The sequence below is a fragment of the Haliotis cracherodii genome, unplaced genomic scaffold (assembly GCF_022045235.1).
Source record: "Haliotis cracherodii isolate W230 unplaced genomic scaffold, xgHalCrac1.p SCAF_7, whole genome shotgun sequence".
In the NCBI taxonomy this organism is placed as follows: domain Eukaryota; kingdom Metazoa; phylum Mollusca; class Gastropoda; order Lepetellida; family Haliotidae; genus Haliotis; species Haliotis cracherodii.
Window position 1 is genome coordinate 20,464,530 of NW_027266330.1, and position 22,308 is coordinate 20,486,837.

At 42.1% G+C, this 22,308-nt stretch overlaps 1 protein-coding gene across 1 annotated transcript in view; it reads right to left on the minus strand.

Annotated features, from left to right (window-relative positions):
• LOC139448083 (uncharacterized) overlaps positions 1–20,451 on the minus strand; it is a 34,492-nt gene extending 14,041 nt beyond the window's left edge. The window contains exon 1 of the mRNA XM_071229593.1: positions 20,145–20,451. Coding sequence (XP_071085694.1) covers positions 20,145–20,271 — 127 coding nt within the window. The 5' untranslated portion in view covers positions 20,272–20,451. The remainder of the gene's footprint in view (positions 1–20,144) is intronic.
• Positions 20,452–22,308: the final 1,857 nt, after the last annotated feature.

Here is a 22,308-nt window from a genome sequence, read left to right on the forward strand (position 1 = left end):
CAGACAGCATATAAGGTACCTAATTTAAGACGGTTAATTAGAAATTAACGACCTTCATTAGAAGTGTTTTTTTCACGTGAAATCCCCATCAGCGTGCCGTATACAGGCAATCAATCAGTCGACCTTTTCCCCCCAAAACAACCAGAATGGCTTTACTTGATTATGTGTCATTTGAATTACAGCCATCAATGTCAGCAATCGACATTGGTGCAGTTATTGAACCTTATTTACGTTTCCTTTTTATCAAGCCATTGATTTCATGTCCGCCATACATCGTTAACGTGTGTGCGTGGTCGCCCACGATGTCTGGTGTCGTGCATGGTGGCCTTGCGAACAAAGGCCAACTTCTATTTATGTGTGATGGAATTATTTTTGATTTTTGTTTCTTTGTTTGTTTGCACTCAGCAATAGTCCAGCTATGTGACGGTGGTCTGTAAATAAGCGAGCCTGAACCAGACAATAAAGTGATTGACATCATGAGCATCGATCCATGCAATTGGGATGAATGACATCAACCAAGTCCGCGAGCCTGACCACCCGATCCCGTTAGTCGCCTCTTTCGACAAGCATTGTCGCCTCTTACGACAAGCATTGTCGCCTTTTACGGCAAGCATGGGTTGCTGAAGACCTATTCTATACCCCGGATCTTCGCGGGTCCCATTATGTGATGAAAATATGAATATACCATGGGAGATAGAATAAAGACGTCGTCGATACATGTAGCAACAATGACCAGATTCTATTCATGGTGTCTTTCAATGGGAGGTGGGCATTCCTGGCCCCAGTGTCTGTCAACAGCTGCGACGGTCAAGAGCCTCCAGTGTTATTGTCAGTGTCAGTGTCGAAAGCAGTACCTACACGTTTAAATCGGGTCCTCAGATATCACATAAATCATATGGTCAGAAGTACGGTAAATATCCATGATTCATAGAATCAATGTGTTCAAGAGGGCAGACCCCCAACCTCCTTCCAGAATAATAAATGTAGGATTTGTTAAGCTTGTAGCGTTTGCATCAGTGAAAAAAGCCGTAACGTGTGGTGCTATTATGACATTATTAATGCTGGCATTAAAGCGAGGTTTGACTGAACTTGAATAAATTAGTTGCATAGCCGTCCGGAGCCATAATCTCCCAGTTCATTATTAGCGCTGGTGCTAAGACCAGATATATAAATTAGAGTCATTTATCAAACAGACGTCATGTAATCATATAGAAAACATTCTTATCAATCATTGCTCGCGACATCCCGTCAATACATGGACATTAGAACGTGAACAGTCGGCTTGACCTCCTGAGACATGTTGTGCAAGAACCCAAGCCTAATGTAAATAATGTTAAGAGCTTCAAACGATATGCATAAAAAGCCTGATTGAACACGTGCTATTCGCGATCAGGGTAACACAAGGCTCAAAGTAATAAAATGATAATAATATACGCAATGAATTTAATGAGACTGTTCAACGCAAAGTCAGTGGATGCCCAGCTTTGGCCCAAACACAGTATCTTAAGCGACATGATAGTGTAGCTCTATCATTTTATTACCGTCTTCGCCATGCTTGTGGTTTTGACACAGGGGTCCACCCATGGTACGACCCAAATATGTAGAGGGCTTCATGGAAAATGATAAATTCAAAATCCTTTGGAATAGCCCGTTTATAGCCTCAGACGTGTCCAGGCCAACAAACCTGATCTTGTCCTTTTTGATAAATCCAATGAAAACATTTATATTACATAATTTTCTGTCCCTTTTGACACTAATGTGATTTACAAGATTGGGGAAAAACATGGCAAATATGCGGACCTTGCTTTCGAAATGTCACGCTTGCAACCCATGTACCAAGTTGTCCTACTCCCCATTGTTCTCGGTGCCTTAGGTTTGGTACCTCCCAGTCTGATGACTGACATTGGGAGAGTACCCGGGTTTGCTACCAGGAATACAGCCCTTCTGACAATCTGGGTAATGCAGAAGGCTGCAGTGTTGGGTAGTCTTCACATTCTCCGAAAAGTTCTAGGTGGGTTCGACTAGACACTGCTTCCTGGGAGAAGACCCATTCGCTGGGCTGCGTGTAGAGGGGGCAAGGGCCCTGAGCTGATGATAAGCCTAACCAGCCTGACTGTGCCAGGATCACCCAAACCCTCGTTGCTGCATTTTTTATTTTAGTTTGTACATTAGATTAATACAGAGCCCTTAGTCATGTGATCTTTTGAAGAAAGCCAACGTGTGCAAAAGTAATATTAATTATTTCGATATGTAATATCTAATACACCACGATGATGCACCTAGACACGTACATGCCTGCTTTTCCTTGAACCATAAAATACAATTATCTGATGGTGTTTCGATGTAAACTCTAGGAGCCCTTTGAAAATACGAAATAGCCAAAAATCGCGACATGAGCCCGTTTTCAAATTATTTCTAACTACAATATACGCATAAAATGGGTTTTTAATTCAGTTATTTTAAACGAATAATCTTATTCCCCCTATTCCCCTCATCATCGGTTTCTGGGCACGCCAGAAACCTATGATTGTGGGTTCGAATCCCGGTTCGCCCCAATTATGTTTCTAGGTTTGTCAAAACCATACCCGTACTCATGTGTTTCACCGAAGTGGTAAACGTCTGAGACCTGCATCACTTCGGGCTTTCCTCCCACATCAAGCTGACACACCGCGATATAACTGGAATACTGTTAAAAGCGGCGTTAAACCCAACTCACTCACTCACTCACTCACTCATCATAGGTTTCAAGTGTACAATTGATGAGACATAGACACACGTTACAGTACACATATAACAGTACGACTGATGAAGTTTGAAATATCTTATTTCACTATTCCGAACATGAATCTATATGTGTAATTGATTCTTAGAGAGTTTCAGATATGGTCGTCAAATGGGTTCGACATATCCGACTTGAATATATCCAGACTTGACTGTTTCAGATAAGGTGAAGTGAGTGAGGGAGTTGGGTTTAACGCCGAGTGGAATACAACTGCAGTGTTTCGAGATCACGGCCTGTCAAGGTGATACGGGATTAAAACCGGAAGTGGTGCAGGTCGTTGACGTTTACCCCGGTATGATGCTGACACAAACCAAGAAATATAGACAGGGCGAATCTAGGACTTGAACCTACGATCATAGGCTTCTGGCACGCCCAAGGTACGCAACTCTGCACACAGCGAATATCGCGCCTTGGGCGACCATACCCCATAAGTGTTCCTAGCCGACGGTTTACATTGAATACAACCGAAATTCGGGAAGCCAGATATCACATAAAGGTCGACTGTCCACATTGCAAGACAGGTGTATTACCGAAAGATTCAATTGAGATGAATGGATAAACGGTTAAGATGAACTCAGGCAGTGTTGAAACTTTGAAAACAGTCCAGGCGCTTATAGATAAACCAGCCCTCGTTTGTTGTTTCTTTGTTGTTTAACGCCGCATCCAGCAATATTCCAGCTGCATGACGATTCCAGCTATGATATGTCAATAATCAGGTCATTGAGATCAGGCGCATCCATCTACGGAATTGGGATACGAAGACATGCATCAACAAGTCAGCGACCACCCGATCCCGTTAGTCGCCTCTTACGACAAGCATAATTGCCTTTCACGGCAAGCATGGATTGCTGAAGACCTGTTCTACCTCTTATGAATAGGCTAGCGCCATTGAGAGTACCCCGAGGAGTACCCATGCCTGTCGTTGTGAAAAGACAATGAATGCTCGGTGAGCCCGATATATCACCGTTAATGCTGACTCGATTTTTCATTGGCCATTCGACTATTGCTGGTTGCGGCGTTAAACAACATACACTGTAGCATGCAAAACGACACTCTGGGATAACAAGTTATTAAGTTTGATTAGTAACATGATTTATCCTTTTCATTCGTGGCGTTGTAACAACTGGAGCGGCGTTGTAACAGATACAATTGTACTAAGTGGCGTTGTAACAGGATACAATTTTACTAAGTGGCGTTGTAACAGGATACAATTTTACTAAGTGGCGTTGTAACAGGATACAATATCATAACAGATACAATTGTACTAAGTGGCGTTGTAACAGATACAATCATACTGAGTGGCGTTGAAACAGATACGATTGTATTTAGTGGCGGTGTAAGAAATACATTTGTTCTTAATGGCGTAACAGCTACAATTGGAGCGGCATTGTAAAAGATACAATTGGAGCGGCATTGTAACAGATACAATTGTACTTAGTGGCGTTGTAACATATACAATTGTACTAAGTGGCGTTGTAACAGATACAATTGGAGTGACGTTGTAACATACAATTGTGCTTAGTGGCGTTGTAACAGATACAAAAATTATTGTACTTAGGGGCGTTGTAAAAGATACAATTAGAGCGGCGTTGTAACAGATACAATTGTACTTAGCGGCGTTGTAACAGATACAATTGTACTTAGTGGCGTTGTAACAGATACAATTGGAGTGACGTTGTAACATACAATTGTACTTTGTGGCGTTGTCAAAGATACAATTGGAGTGACATTATAAAAGATTGTAACAGATACAATTGTGCTTAGTGGCGTTAAAGATACAATTGGTGTGGCGTTGTAACAGATACATTTGGAGTGGCGTTGTAACAGATACAATTGTGCTTAGTGGCGTAAAAGATACAATTGGAGTGGCGTTGTAACAAATACAGTTGGAGTGACGTTGTAACAGATACAATTGTGCTTAGTGGCATAAAAGATACAAATGGAGTGGCGTTGTAACAGATACAATTGGAGTGACAATGTAACAGATACAATTGTGCTTAGTGGCGTAAACGATACAAATGGAGTGGCGTTGTAACAGATACAATTGGAGTGACAATGTAACAGATACAATTGTGCTTAGTGGCGTAAAAGATACAAATGGAGTGGCGTTGTAACAGGTGAGGTGAGGTGAAATTGGGTTTAACGTCGCGTCCAAGATTATTGCACTTATATAGCGACGTGCATGCATGTGTATGTGTGTGTGTGGCTGCTTGTACTAGTCCGGGCTGATGCCGATTTATAGTGCTAGCTCACTGAGATACCATGCCGCAGTTTAACATGAATACCCCACTCAGACACAGTATACTGACTCCGAGCCGACCAGTCCTTGTTTTAGCCCCTTAATGCCGAGCGCCAGACAGGGTAACAACAAGTACAATCTTTTAACGTCTTTTTGTATGACGCGGCCCGGGATCGAACCCTCGACCTTCCGCTCTCCGGGCGGACGCTCTACCACAGGACCACGGAGGCGGTCGCGTTGTAACAGATACAATTGGAGTGACAATGTAACAGATACAATTGTGCTTAGTGGCGTAAAAGATACAAATGGAGTGGCGTTGTAACAGATACAAATGGAGTGGCGTTGTAACAGATACAATTGTGCTTAGTGGCGTAAAAGATACAAATGGAGTGGCGTTGTAACAGATACAGTTGTGCTTAGTGGCGTTGTCAAAGATACAATTGTGCTTAGTGGCGTAAAAGATACAAATGGAGTGGCGTTGTAACAGATACAATTGTGCTTAGTAGCGTAAAAGATACAATTGGAGTGGCGTTGTAACAGATACAATTGGAGTGGCGTTGTAACAGATACAATTGTGCTTAGTGGCTTAAAAGATACAATTGGAGTGGCGTTGTAACAGATACAATTGTGCTTAGTGGCGTAAAAGATACAAATGGAGTGGCGTTGTAACAGATACAGTTGTGCTTAGTGGCGTTGTCAAAGATACAATTGTGCTTAGTGGCGTAAAAGATACAAATGGAGTGGCGTTGTAACAGATACAATTGTGCTTAGTAGCGTAAAAGATACAATTGGAGTGGCGTTGTAACAGATACAATTGGAGTGGCGTTGTAACAGATACAATTGTGCTTAGTGGCTTAAAAGATACAATTGGAGTGGCGTTGTATCAGATACAATTGGAATCTTGTTGAAGCAAAGTACTACCTCTGATAACCGGTTATTTGCGGTAAATGTCGCAAGTGTTTGTCAATGAATCGATAATTATACTTTTCTATTTATAAACATGCACTGTTTGTATCAATCGTTAATCTGTAATCACAAAATATGTACTGCTATCGTCCTATTGGTAAGCATTTAATATCGTTATAACTGGGCGATGGTTGGTTACGGGGGAAATACACCGACCATAGAAGTTAAGTATTTAGGTGTTCCCAGATAAACACACACCATTATAGAACCATACAATTTGTTTATTCGCCATTTCTTGCCGATAAAGGGTTTTTGTGTTCAAGGACAACCCCCTGCACACGCACTCTCACTGGGGAGACTTGTGAAAATGGGTGTTCTTTGTTGAGACCGCAAAATTGTATTTGCCATTGGGTGTAGGCTAGCATAGAAATAGATAGACACGAGTATGTTATTGCCTGTTTAGGGCCATAACCAGGCGACTATTGACATCTTCTACTATCTGGCAGAACAAATGATAAATAAAAGTGTAAGATATCCAGAATACTTAAGTGAAAATTGAAGACACCGTGCTTCAATACTACTACTACTACTACTACTACTACTACTACTACTACTACTACTACTACTACTACTACTTCTACTACTACTAGTGGTAGTAATAAAGATAATGATAGTGGAAGTAGTAGTGCTAGACCCGTGAAGATTCCGGGGTAGAATAGGTCTTCAGCAACCCATGCTTGCCGTAAAAGATGACTATGCTTGTCGTAAAAGGCGACTTACGGGATCGGGTGGTCAGGCTTGGTTGATGCATGTCATGGATCCCAATTGCGTGGATCGATGCTCATGATATTAATCACTGGATTGTCTGGACCAGACTCGATTATTTACAGACCGCCGTCATATAGCTGGATTTTGCTGAGTGCGGCGTTAAACAACCAACCAACCAACCAACCAACTACTACTGATAATAATAATCCTCTTATTTAGACGCGCATGAGCGAAATCCAGCGTAAGCGCAGAACGTGAGTGAGTGAGTATGGTGTTTCGCCGCTTTTAGCAATACTCCAGCAATGTCACGGCTGCGGACATCAGACATTGGCTCCTCATCTTGTACCTATGTTGGGAATCGAACCCGAGCCTTCGGCGTAACGGGCGAAGTCTTTAACCACTAGGCTACCCCAGCGCCTCTTAAACATTAAAAGTACACCTCGAGACCAGAGACTGTGACAGGCTCGGTGACTTGGTTGATGCAATCATCGTATCCCGATTGCATTGATCGTGCTCATAATGTCATTCACTTGATTGTCTGGCCTAGACTCGATTATTTACAGACCGCCGTCATTTCGCTGGATTGTTGTTCGGCGTTAAAAACAAACAAACAAAACATCACAGCAGGACATTTCTCATTGAGAATAGCGTAAATCATGAAATTACTGCATCACCAAGTAAATACGAGTACCGTCTTGTAAACTAAGAAAAGAGTATTTGAAACGTAGAATCCTTCTTGCCACTTACAAATCACAACCGCTAGTACTATGTGACGTAATTATACAATGACGCAACACACACGCACAAATCACAACCGCTAGTACTATGTGACGTAATTATACAATGACGCAACACACACGTACAAATCACAACCGCTAGTACTATGTGACGTAATTATACCATGACGCAACACACACGTTCAAATCACAACCAGTCCTGTTTAGAGTACGATAACATGGCCAATATATCAAACAGATCACACAACGTGTTCTCAAGTGAGCGACAACCCTGACCTGTGTGATGGCTGTTTGCACCAAGATGGTCATGTCAGCCCGTGAAAGGTTAATATCAATAAATCAATTCTTCACTGCCCAAGTAATACTCTTGATCCCCTAATATGCTTATGACCCCACGGCACACTGCCCCGAACCGGCAACCGTACGAGTCGTCCGTCAGTTCACATGGCTGGGTAGTTGTACAGTGATCTGTACCTTCTGCCGGCCATATACTTCCCTGTAGATTACGCTATGCAAGAACGTCGTCATCACACAAAACCCTGTTGTCTGAACTGTGTGTATCTTTGGGTGTATCTCCATGTGACTATCAAGGTGCATCTCCATGTGTCTATCAAGGTGTATCTCCATGTGTCTATCAAGGTGTATCTCCATGTGACTATCAAGGTGTATTTCAATGTGACTATCAAGATGTATTTCCATGTGTCTATCAAGGTTTATCTCCATGTGTCTATCGAGGTGTATTTCCATGTGTCTATCTATGTGTATCCCCATGTGTCTATCAAGGTGTATCACCATGTGTCTATCGAGGTGTATCTCCATGTGTCTATCAAGGGGTATTTCCATGTGTCTATCAAGGTGTATCTCCATGTGTCTATCAAGGTGTATCTCCATGTGTCTATCGAGGTGTATTTCCATGTGACTATCAAGGTGTATCTCCATGTGACTATCAAGGTGTATCTCCATGTGTCTATCAAGGTGTATCTCCATGTGTCTATCAAGGTCTATCTCCAAGTGTCCATCAAGGTGTATCTCCATGTGTCTATCAAGGTGTATCTCCATGTGTCTATCAAGGTGTATTTCCATGTGTCTATCAAGGTGTACATGTATCTCCATGTGACTATCAAGGTGTATCTCCATGTGTCTATCAAGGTGAATCTCCATGTGACTATCAAGGTGTATCTCCATGTGACTATCAAGGTGTATCTCCACGTGTCTATCAAGTTGTATCTCCATGTGTCTATCAAGGTGTATCTCCATGTGTCTATCAAGGTGTATTTCCATGTGTCTATCAAGGTGTATCTCCATGTGACTATCAAGGTGTATCTTCATGTGTCTATCAAGGTGTATCTCCATGTGTCTATCAAGGTGTATTTCCATGTGTCTATCAAGGTGTATTTCCATGTGACTATCAAGGTGTATTTCCATGTGTCTATCAAGGTGTATTTCCATGTGTCTATCAGGGTGTATCTCCATGTGTCTATCAAGGTGTACATGTATCTCCATGTGACTATCAAGATGTATCTCATTGTGTCTATCAAGGTGTATCTCCATGTGTCTATCAAGGTGCATCTCCATGTGTCTATCAAGGTGTATCTCCATGTGTCTATCAAGGTGTATCTCCATGTGTCTATCAAGGTGTATCTCCATGTGTCTATCAAGGTGTATCTCCATGTGTCTATCAAGGTGTATCTCCATGTGTCTATCGAGGTGTATCTCCATGTGACTATCAAGGTGTATCTCCATGTGTCTATCAAGGTGTATCTCCATGTGTCTATCAAGGTGTATCTCCATGTGACTATCAAGGTGTATCTCCATGTGACTATCAAGGCGTATCTCCATGTGTCTATCAAGGTGTATCTCAATGTGACTATCAAGGTGTATTTCCATGTGTCTATCAAGGTGTACATGTATCTCCATGTGACTATCAAGGTGTATCTCCATGTGTCTATCAAGGTGAATCTCCATGTGACTATCAAGGTGTATCTCCATGTGACTATCAAGGTGTCTCCATGTGACTATCAAGGTGTATCTCCACGTGTCTATCAAGGTGTATCTCCATGTGTCTATCAAGGTGTATCTCCATGTGTCTATCAAGGTGTATTTCCATGTGTCTATCAAGGTGTATCTCCATGTGACTATCAAGGTGTATCTTCATGTGTCTATCAAGGTGTATCTCCATGTGTCTATCAAGGTGTATCTCCATGTGTCTATCAAGGTGCATTTCCATGTGACTATCAAGGTGTATTTCCATGTGTCTATCAAGGTGTATTTCCATGTGTCTATCAAGGTGTATCTCCATGTGTCTATCAAGGTGTACATGTATCTCCATGTGTCTATCAAGGTGTATCTCATTGTGTCTATCAAGGTGTATCTCCATGTGTCTATCAAGGTGCATCTCCATGTGTCTATCGAGGTGTATCTCCATGTGTCTATCAAGGTGTATCTCCATGTGTCTATCAAGGTGTACATGTATCTCCATGTGACTATCAAGATGTATCTCATTGTGTCTATCAAGGTGTATCTCCATGTGTCTATCAAGGTGCATCTCCATGTGTCTATCAAGGTGTATCTCCATGTGTCTATCAAGGTGTATCTCCATGTGTCTATCAAGGTGTATCTCCATGTGTCTATCAAGGTGTATCTCCATGTGTCTATCAAGGTGTATCTCCATGTGTCTATCGAGGTGTATCTCCATGTGACTATCAAGGTGTATCTCCATGTGTCTATCAAGGTGTATCTCCATGTGTCTATCAAGGTGTATCTCCATGTGACTATCAAGGTGTATCTCCATGTGACTATCAAGGCGTATCTCCATGTGTCTATCAAGGTGTATCTCAATGTGACTATCAAGGTGTATTTCCATGTGTCTATCAAGGTGTACATGTATCTCCATGTGACTATCAAGGTGTATCTCCATGTGTCTATCAAGGTGAATCTCCATGTGACTATCAAGGTGTATCTCCATGTGACTATCAAGGTGTCTCCATGTGACTATCAAGGTGTATCTCCACGTGTCTATCAAGGTGTATCTCCATGTATCTATCAAGGTGTATCTCCATGTGTCTATCAAGGTGTATTTCCATGTGTCTATCAAGGTGTATCTCCATGTGACTATCAAGGTGTATCTTCATGTGTCTATCAAGGTGTATTTCCATGTGTCTATCAAGGTGTATCTCCATGTGTCTATCAAGGTGCATTTCCATGTGACTATCAAGGTGTATTTCCATGTGTCTATCAAGGTGTATTTCCATGTGTCTATCAGGGTGTATCTCCATGTGTCTATCAAGGTGTACATGTATCTCCATGTGTCTATCAAGGTGTATCTCATTGTGTCTATCAAGGTGTATCTCCATGTGTCTATCAAGGTGCATCTCCATGTGTCTATCGAGGTGTATCTCCATGTGTCTATCAAGGTGTATCTCCATGTGTCTATCAAGGTGTATCTCCATGTGTCTATCAAGGTGTATATCCATGTGTCTATCAAGGTGTATCTCCATGTGTCTATCGAGGTGTATCTCCATGTGACTATCAAGGTGTATCTCCATGTGTCTATCAAGGTGTATCTCCATGTGTCTATCAAGGTGAATCTCCATGTGACTATAAAGGTGTATCTCCATGTGACTATCAAGGTGTATCTCCATGTGTCTATCAAGGTGTATCTCCATGTGACTATCAAGGTGTATCTCCATGTGTCTATCAAGGTGTATCTCCATGTGTCTATCAAGGTGTATCTCCATGTGTCTATCAAGGTGTATCTCCATGTGACTATCAAGGTGTATCTCCATGTGTCTATCAAGGTGTATCTCCACGTGTCTATCGAGGTGTATTTCCATGTGTCTCTCAAGGTGTATCTCCATGTGACTATCAAGGTGTATCTCCATGTGTCTATCAAGGTGTATCTCCATGTGTCTATCAAGGTATATCTCCATGTGTCTATCAAGGTGTATCTCCATGTGTCTATCAAGGTGTATCTCAATGTGACTATCAAGGTGTATCTCCATGTGTCTATCAAGGTGTATCTCAATGTGACTATCAAGGTGTATTTCCATGTGTCTATCAAGGTGTATCTCCATGTGTCTATCAAGGTGTATCTCCATGTGTCTATCAAGGTGTATTTCCATGTGTCTATCAAGGTGTATTTCCATGTGTCTATCAAGGTGTATCTCCATGTGTCTATCAATGTGTATTTCCATGTGTCTATCAGGGTGTATCTCCATGTGTCTATCAAGGTGTACATGTATCTCCATGTGACTATCAAAGTGGATCTCCATGTGTCTATCAAGGTGTATCTCCATGTGTCTATCAAGGTGTATCTCCATGTGTCTATCAAGGTGTATCTCCATGTGTCTATCAAGGTGTATCTCCATGTGTCTATGAAGGTGTATCTCCATGTGTCTATGAAGGTGTATCTCCATGTGTCTATCGAGGTGTATCTCCATGTGTCTATCAAGGTGTATCTCCATGTGACTATCAAGGTGTATCTCGATATGTCTATCAAGGTGTATCTCCATGTGTCTATCAAGGTGTATCTCCATGTGTCTATCGAGGTGTATCTCCATGTGACTATCAAGGTGTATCTCCATGTGTCTATCAAGGTGTATCTCCATGTGACTATCAAGGTGTATCTCCATGTGTCTATCAAGGTGTATCTCCATGTGTCTATCAAGGTGTATCTCCATGTGTTTATCCAGGTGTATCACGCCGTGTGTATATGCCAGTATGTCTCTATATATATACAGTAAATTACGGTTATAACGAACACGCTTATAACGAACTGACGGATATAACGAACTTACCATTTGGTCCCGACTATTTGCTTTAGTTATGCTGTATATATGCTTATAACGAACTACGGTTATAACGAACTAAAATTAGTAGTCCCCTTGAGTTTGTTATACCCGTACTTTACTGTATGTGTCTATGTGTTGACTATGTGTCTCTCTATGTCCATCTCCGTGTGTTTCTCTGTTTGTTTACCTTGGTTACTGCCTGTTTGCCTACATATGTCTGGTGGTTCGTATATCTGTACCTTCTGTCATACTGTCTGCCCTTTGTCTGAGCATGTGTCTGTATTTCTCTGAATGTCTAATGTAGGTTAACATAGTGTCTTCCATTGTGTCCGATTGATTCAGAATCTCGTGTCACCAGTGACTCCACCGTACACTGCACCCCAACGTACGTGGCTGCTGTAACACGCGACTCTTCTGTAGCTATTACCCATGACGCCAATGATACCACAATACGCTACAGCTATTACCCAGGACGCCATTGACACCACTTTACACTACAGCTATTACCCAGGACGCCATTGACACCACTGAACACTACATCTATTACCCAGGACGCCATTGACGCCACTTTACACTACAGCTATTACCCAGGACGCCAACGATACCACTTTATACTACAGCTATTACCCAGGACGCCATTGACACCACTTTACACTACAGCTATTACCCAGGACGCCAATGACACCACTGTACACTACATATATTACCCAGGACACCATTGACACCACTTTACACTACAGCTATTACCCAGGACGCCTATGACACCACTGAACACTACAGCTATTACCCGGGACGCCAATGACACCACTGAACACTACAGCTATTACCTACCCGGGACGCCAATGACACCACTGAACACTACAGCTATTACCCAGGACGCCAATGACACCACTGAACGCTACAGCTATTACCCAGAACGCCAATGACACCACCTTCGGCTACGGCTATTACCAAGGACGCCATTGACACCACTTTACGCTATATCTATTACCCAGGACGCAAATGACACCACTGAACACTACAGCTATTACCCAGGACGCAAGTGACACCACTGTACACTGCAGCTATTACCCAGGACGCCAATGTCACCACTGTACACTACATATATTACCCAGGACGCCAATGACACCACTTTACACTACATCTATTACCCAGGACGCCAATGACACCACTTTACACTACAGCTATTACCCAGGACGCCAATGACACCACTGAACACTACATCTATTACCCAGGACGCCAATGACACGACTATAAAGGTCAGCAGAAGCCTACTTCACACAGCCTACCAAGATTACTAAACAAAAGACTTGACTGTGGTTATTGTTATTAGTATGACCTTCGCTGGTTTATCGCTATCATCTTTTCTCACTGGGATCTTGTTGCGTGTCAAACACTTGACGTGGAGTCGGTGCGTGTGTTGTGTAAAGCATATAGGATAACTTGTTACAGTCGATATCAGTCTGTCTGGCGATCAATGTTTGTTGTAATCCAAAGATTGGCAGATCAAGCGTACAAGAAAGATATACATGGATGTGTGTTGATCATTGTATATTTATAGAGCATGGTTTGGAGTCCTCGATTAATATCACATTTAAAACATTGTTATCTATCTTATTCGGTCATATTAAAAATGTACGCTTGCTAATCCGAGTGAGTGAGTGAGTGAGTGAGTGAGTGAGTGAGTGAGTGAGTGAGCGAGCGAGCGAGTGAGTGACCAAGTAAGTGTCTGAGAGTGAGTAGGTGATAGTAAGTGGTTGGGAGTGGCGGAGTTAATGGCTGATTAGACAATTAACTAGCGGGGTGCTTCTTGCCGTCTGTACCACTAAACAAATATTCCCAAACCAGACAACTACAGTAGACAAAATAATTATGAAGTCGAGCCGGTGTCTACAGTCACTCATATTACCCACGTTCCTTAAAAGCCTCGAAACGCCACGTCCATAGCACGGCTGAGACCCTAGCGTATCAGTCCATCTATAAATAACAATCTGGGTAAGTTAACCTCCACGTTATCTGTCTCCTGTCGCTACACATACCCATGGGAAGATACAGAAACACGTCTACTGTCGCTACACATACCCATGGGAAGATACAGAAACACGTCTACTGTCGCTATACATACCCATTGGAAGATACAGAAACACGTCTGCTGTCACTACACATACCCATGGGAAGATACAGAAACACGTCTCCTGTCGCTACACATGCCCATGGAGAGATACAGAAACACGTCTACTGTCGCTACACATACCCATGGGAAGATACAGAAACACGTCTGCTGTCGCTACACATACCCATGGGAAGATACAGATACACGTCTACTGTCGCTACACATACCCATGGGAAGATACAGAAACACGTCTGCTGTCGCTACACATATCCATGGGAAGATACAGAAACACGTCTGCTGGTCGCTACACATACCCATGGGAAGATACAGAAACACGTCTACTGTCGCTACACATACCCATGGGAAGATACAGAAACACGTCTCCTGTCGCTACACATACCCATTGGAAGATACAGAAACACGTCTGCTGGTCGGGCACATTTCTCACCAGGCAAATCAAACTGTTATTACAGCAAACCGAAGTTAATTAGCTCAACGATATATATAATTGCAAACAATATGTATTCATTTTCATCTCATATGAGGCATCACCAATTATGCTTTAAAAAGTCGGACTCGAACCCGGTCCGTGTGCTTGGGGAACGGACCATTTAACCGCTTATTAAAAATGCGTTTCCGAAGCAAAGCCTCTCTATCTAGTCAAAAATTAATTTGTAGAATGGTACCAAGTGTTTAAAATTTAAAATAAGTTACACGAGGTGAAAACAGTTGTTAAGTTTCTTATTGTACTTCGCCCGACCGCTCTCCTTTTGGGTGAGGCTGGAGATGAGAAACGCTTAAAAAATGTGGATGGCATAATATTGGTAAGACTAATGCAATACTACTGCGAAGGGACCCGTGAAGATTCCGGGGTAGAATAGGTCTTCAGCAAACCATGCTTGCCGTAAAAAGAGACTATGCTTGTCGTAAGAGGCAACTAACGGGATCTGGTGGTCAGACTCGTTTACTTGGTTGATGCATGTCGTGGATCCAAATTGCGTGGATCGATGCTCATGACATTAATCACTGGATTGTCTGGTCGAGACTCGATTATTTACTGAACGCCTTCATATAGCTGGAATATTGCTGAGTGCGGCGTTAAACAACAAACAAACCAACTGCGAGGGTTTGTTCAACGCGTGCAGCGTCCTACAGTATAATACCATTGTATAATTCGACATGACTAAGCCTAACACGCTATGTCCAAGATTCAGCAGCTGGTTTGGGATGCTCAGTTGTTAACAGTAAGGCCCCCCTGATAATTGTCTGACAAGACACTGATAATAATACCAACAATGATATTGATACCAACGTGTCTCTTCAAACAAGTTGTATTTGGGCCCAAGCGACTGGGAAAGTCAACGATTAACAGTGTGCTTGTCATACTATCATATTTCCGATACTTACTAACTTTTGATGTTAACTTGTGCTATATGTTAACTTTATCCACGTTTTGACATCGGACCATGGACAAATGCGATAAATCGTTAGTCCGACAGGGATGTATCCAGGAGATCTCAGAGACAGATATTCGTCCCCAAGTAAACAACCAATGTCAGTCACAAACTCCATAATTGGAATTTAAAAAATCTCCATTCATAATATTACAGTTATGACCAAAGATACCTGATTAAAATGACTTTGTTGAGGCTACCTGTACGTCACTGAGGGCCAATAAAAGGATCGTAGAGTCTTGAATGCAACGTTAAAATACCTCCTAATTTGAAAAATAAATACTTTAACAAAATTCCGAAATTATGTTAAAATATATATTTTTTCCCCAAAATTGCCTAAGTTCAGAGCCCAAGAGTCCCTGCTACGATCAATCATTCCAACCCGTTATGCGCAAAGTACAGGCGTCTTCGTATTCGTCAGTCCAACTGTACCATGAAAAAGATATATTTGAAAAGATATATATACACTAATATGTGTAATATCCACTTATATCATTACCTGGATAAAAGCTAACATCAATTATGTATCGGAAGAATCTCACACTGTTGACAATGTAACTATGAGCCGTGTACAACACGCATGGCACACTGAACTAGCGTTCACGTCATACAGGACAACTCAGCATTGATTATGAAATGTAATAAATTGTTTATTAATTATTAACTGAGATGTAAGTTGAAACACTGACAACAGCAAAGGTAAATGAGTTTATATTGTCAATTATTTACACGTGCATTTATGTTCCTTATTACATGATAATATATTTTCGTCGAAATGTTTTTTAGAAAGGTTGGTAAAACTTAAAATTTAGTTTTAGGGCTTGAATACTACTCAACATTTGCTGAGGACAAAGCCATCTTTTGTCAACGATGTGATCCTTAGCAAATGTCGAGTGGTATACATAAAGGAGTATTGGAAGGTGGGATAGCCAAGTGATCAAGGGTGTGATCGCCATGCTGAAGCCCAACATGGCCACTAAATATTCCCTGATGTTCCCCTGACAGCTGAAATATTGCTGAAACCCCTACTCCATACCTAGTGTAAGTACACCATGCATGCTAAAGTGTGTCCATCCTCATTAAAGTACGTGATGCACGCTAAGTGTATATCCCTAGTATAAGTACATAATGCATGCTAAAGTGTGTTCTAAGTGTGTGCTAAATAAAACAGGGGCGGTCGGGTAGCCTAGTGGTTAAAGCGTTCGCTCGACACGCCGAAGTCCCGGGTTCGATTCCCGACATGGGTGCAATGTGTGAAGCCCATTTCTGGTGTCCCCCGCCGTGATATTGGAACATTGCTAAAAAGCGGCGTTAAACCATACTCACTCACTCACTCAATTTACACAGGTACTTGCAGATGTTGAGTACAATTGTGGTAAATGAAAACTACTTATGTTTTATCGAAGGTATTTTAATCCAACTGGACAAAAGAAGAAGACTCTTAAAAACAAAAAAAAACTAGACAATAGAGCACTGATGAAACTAAATCAAGTATTATTCCTGTTAATATGCTTCGAATACATAAGGGATAGCTAAACAGCACCACGGCCAAATAATTCACCAATAACTAATGCAAGCAATCTGCCAACAAAATACATACAACTCTAAAGAAGTTAAAGAACTATCGATTTTGTCACATGGCAATAGTTCATCTGTCATGGCCAACTCCATGGCCACAGCAGACTAGCTTTAGTCATATGAAATACCGGGATTTCTCCAACTCCATGGTCCTGGCAGACCAACTATAGTCATATAAACTATCGGGATTTCTCCAACTCCATGGCCACAGCAGACTAACTATAATCCTATGAGACTATCGGGATTTCTCCAACTCCATGGTCCTGGCAGACTGACTATAGTCATATAAACTATCAGGATTTCTAAAACTCCATGCCCACAGCAGACTAACCCTTGTCATACGAAACTACCGGGATTTCTCCCACTCCATGGTCCTGGCAGACTAACTATAGTCGTGTAAAATATCGGGATTTCTCCAACTCCATAGTCCTGGCAGACTAACTATAGACGTGTAAAATATCGGGATTTCTCCAACTGCATGGCCACAGCAGACTAAATATAGTCAGATAAAATATCGGGATTTCTCTAAGTCCATAGTCCTGGCAGATTAACTGTAGTCATATGAAACTGTCGGGATATAAACTATTTTAACAATTGGGCGTTCTTTAACTTTTTTTCAGGAGTATATGTTGCTTAATCGAACGTTAATATAATCACTCAGTTCGCTTTGCCCAATATGTCAGTACATAAGTACACAATGGCAGCATTATATAACACGACATGCCCTATTGTTACTGTTCAAACAATATTACTGGCCGTTTCAGGAAGTCCACCTGAACATATATGGCACGGGACAATTTATACCTCCTTATAGATAAGCTTCCGGGTCTATAATAACGCTTTCTTTGTGGTTTAGTTAGGGTGTTATTTATTCATATATTCGAACTTATATTGGTGGAATGTGGTAAAGTTTGGAATTCATCAATCGGGAACTTGTCCTTTCCGGACAGTTGTACTATCTGGGCACTGTTTGAAGGATTTACTCTTCGCTATTTACATGGAGCTGGATACGTGACACTCCATCACTTTTATAATTTTGAAAACGAGGTTTTTCTCTACTCCTGGTATTCTTCACTTGACAAACTCGTTTATCCGGACACATACTCGGATTAACCAGGTTTGACTGATCATGTTTGGCTAACATGTACAAAGCGTCAGAACACATTTCCGAAACATGATTTCTTTTAACTTAAGTCTTGTTCATTAAAAGGAAATCATTAATAGCTGTAGTGAATGAACAGTGCCAAACACGATTGTTGTGAAATATAAGCTGATATATCATGTGTAAGAGAGTATATATGTTGTTTTACGCTGCTGTTATAAACATTCACGAAATATATCACGGTGGACACCACATAGGGACCTCGCACATCATGTACCCATGTAGGGAGTCGAACCAAGATCTGAAGCGTGACCAGCAAACACATTAACCACGAGGCTGCCCCACCACCTCTCTGGTGAATACAAGGATCAAGGTACACGGGAGAGAGAGAGAGAGAGAGAGAGAGAGAGAGAGAGAGAGAGAGAGAGAGAGAGAGAGAGAGAGAGGAGGAAATAATGTTTATGATAGTGTCACATGCTATAGCCTACGAGACACTAGGTATAAATAACAGCATATGTATGACGTCATGATCAGGATAAGATACATATAGACATATACCAACACGATGATTGAAGTAAGGTTAAGTTAGGATATTCGTTGAACACATATACGCACAGGCACACGCACACACACACACACACGCCAAATTACTTACACAGTCACGCACGCACGCAATCAAACACAAACACATAGACACATACACAGGCACACTTGGGAACATGCATACTGTCAGAATCATAATCACATACACCCCTACACCACATGCCTTCCGACCACACCCCTCCCTCACTCCCTACACGCGGTCGGGTAGCCGAGTGGTTAAAGCGTTCGCTCGTAACGCCGAAGACCCGGGTTCGATTCCCGACATGGGTACAATGTGTGAAGCCCATTTCTGGTGTCCCCCGCCGTGATATTGCTGGAATTTTGCTAAAAGCGGCGTAAAACCATACTCACTCACTCACCCCTACATACACATATAACAGATGGTCTTGCAAACTTAGTACATATACCCCAACACATACATGTGTAGGTAACAAAATGTATGTATCAATCCTCCGATCATAACAAACACTATGTACCAAATGCTACTGATTGTACAATAGCCCAGTTGAGATCCAGGTTAGAATTGATCTTCTGTAACCCATGCTTGTCGTAGGAGGCGACTAACGGGATCGGGTGGTCAGCCTAGCTGATTTGGTTGGTGCATATCATCGTACCCCAATTGTGTAGATTGATGCTCACGATGTCAATCACTGAATTGTCTGGTCCAGATTCGCTTATTTACAATTCCAGCCAGCTGTGTAATTTCATATGTAGGACAGATAACGCGGTTTCTGTTTTGTAAAAAAAGTTAGTGAGTTAGACTTTATGCCATTTTATCTATATTCCAACAGCATAATAGCGGTGACACCACGACTGAGCTTCAAACAGTGTACCCATGCGAGAAAGCGTTAACCGGCCGTAACAGCAAAGAGCGTACGATCCACTAAAAAGATTAAAGTGCGATACATGTTAATATTTACTACGCTATTCAAGCCAACGTATATAAACTTATATCTATACGCTATCTACTTAGTGGACAGTCTATCACAACGTACAACGCTTGTCATCACACATGTTCTGATGTTTGAGTTTATTGCACTGTTGACTTTCCACACACTAACTATACGGTTACCTTTGTAGCCCCCGTGTGGTCGTCTCCCGTTACTGATGCCGGCGCGATGAGCCGGGTCACGTCCTTCAAAAGACAAGTCCAGATATCGCAGCCTTGGCTTCTTGGCACACTTGTTCTTGTTGGTCATTTTGGGAGAAATAACGTCATTTTGCGAGACAGAGGCATTTAACTCCAGGCGCCGTCACATTCTTGCGGCGATCAGTCGGCGACTTGCCTCGACTGTAGCGGGGAGCTGATTGAGCGATTACTCAGCCGCCATGTTGTTTACTGGTTGTCAATGGTAATGGCTTTACCCGGACGGGGGACAAAAACCAGCTGGTTCTATTGACAAAGCCCTAAGCGCTCACAAACTGAGATCAGTGGCACGGTACTGCCTGCCGGGCTTGGTAAGTCACTTACCGCAAAATTGGCCGTTCCTTATCGCTGGTGTTATGCGGTGTAAATGCCCTTCCGACCAGGTAAGCCTGTAGGTATAGATCGTTGTTGGGACATTGCGCTGGCTGAATATACGGAGATATATCATTCGGATCCGTGTCACATGCTAAGATCTGCCACTGAGGTGACGCTTTGTAAAGAAATGCTGGAATCTCTGGGAAATTCCACAACTCATGTACTATTGGATTTACAAGTTGACTATAGAGTGGATTTTATGAGACCGCATGAATGTTGAGTTATCTTTTGGCATTTGGACAGGGTTACTTCATAAAAGTAATTTATATAAATCCACATGAAATTTATCATTTGAGGGGGTGTATTTAAATTTTGAAAAATTAATTTCTCATATGGATTAAATCGAATTAAGAAGTAAATATGTCTCTGTGTTGATGTATCTGCTTGTTGTTCTAGGTTGAATGCAATAATGTTTGTTTGTTGTTTAACGCCCCACTCAATATTGCACCGATATGACAGCGGCATGTAACTAATCGAGTCTGAACCAGACAACCCAGTGACTGACATCATGAGCATCGAGCCACACCGTCGGGATACGATAACACACAATCAATTCACCAAGTCAACAAGCCTGACCACCCTATCGGTTTAGTCACATCTTACAACCAGCAAAGGTTTCAGGGGACCTAGATTCCTACATGGAATCCCCTCGAGTCACAGAATAATGATTTACCCATGCATATACAATTATGATAAAGAAAATGTGATTTTCTGATTTTTAGAACTTTGATGGTGTTTTGTTTTTCACAGGTTATTTGGTAGTTCATTATGAAATGCATCTGTAAAATAATCGAGTCTGGACCAGACAATCCAGTGATTGACATCACGAGCATCGATCTACGCAATTGGGATACGACGACATGCATCAACTAAGTCAACGAGCCTGACCACCTGATCCCATTAGTCGCCTCTTACAACAAGCACAGTCGCCTCTTACGACAAGCATGGGTTGCTGAAGACCTATTCTACCCTGGATCTTCACGGGTCCTTTACGTTTTTAGTTATGATTAGATGCACTATGATGGCTACTCTTTGAAAAGGCTTGAACTCTCTCCTCCCATGTAACTAGCCAACGGAATAAGCTCAGCGCGACCACGCAGCTTTCTGTTCTTTGGGGGTGCTAGAGTAACCTCCCTTCGGAAACGATAAGCACACGTACGGTGGGCGCAGGTTTGGGAGAGGTTTTTGGAGGAACTTTCCAACTTCATTCAAACATCCGCTCCATATTTTGCAACTTTCATTGTGACCATGTCGGCTATCGATATTTCGAGGTACGCGCGCAATGTTTCCCAGGTAGGTGAAGCGCACTACAATCACAGTAACACGCCATGCCCTTGGATGTTCCGAGCTTTGCCGGGTTTGTGTGTTGATTGAAAATGGAGACTCCTTCAAAACCACTCAGCAATATTCCAGCTATATGGCGGCGGTCTGTACATAATTGAGTCTGGACCAGACAATCCAGTGATTTATATCATGAGCATCGATCCACGCAATTGGGATAGATGACATGTATCAACCAAGTCAGCGAGCCTGACCACCCGATCCCGTTAGTGCCTTTTACGACAAGTTTAGTCACCATTTACGACAAGCATGGGTTGCTGAAGATCTACTCTACCCCGGATCTTCACGGGTCTCAACTCCAGGTAGGACACCCAGGACTTAAGAACCAATAGCACAGGCGTCACTTCATACACTGAGATCCATTCAAATCTGC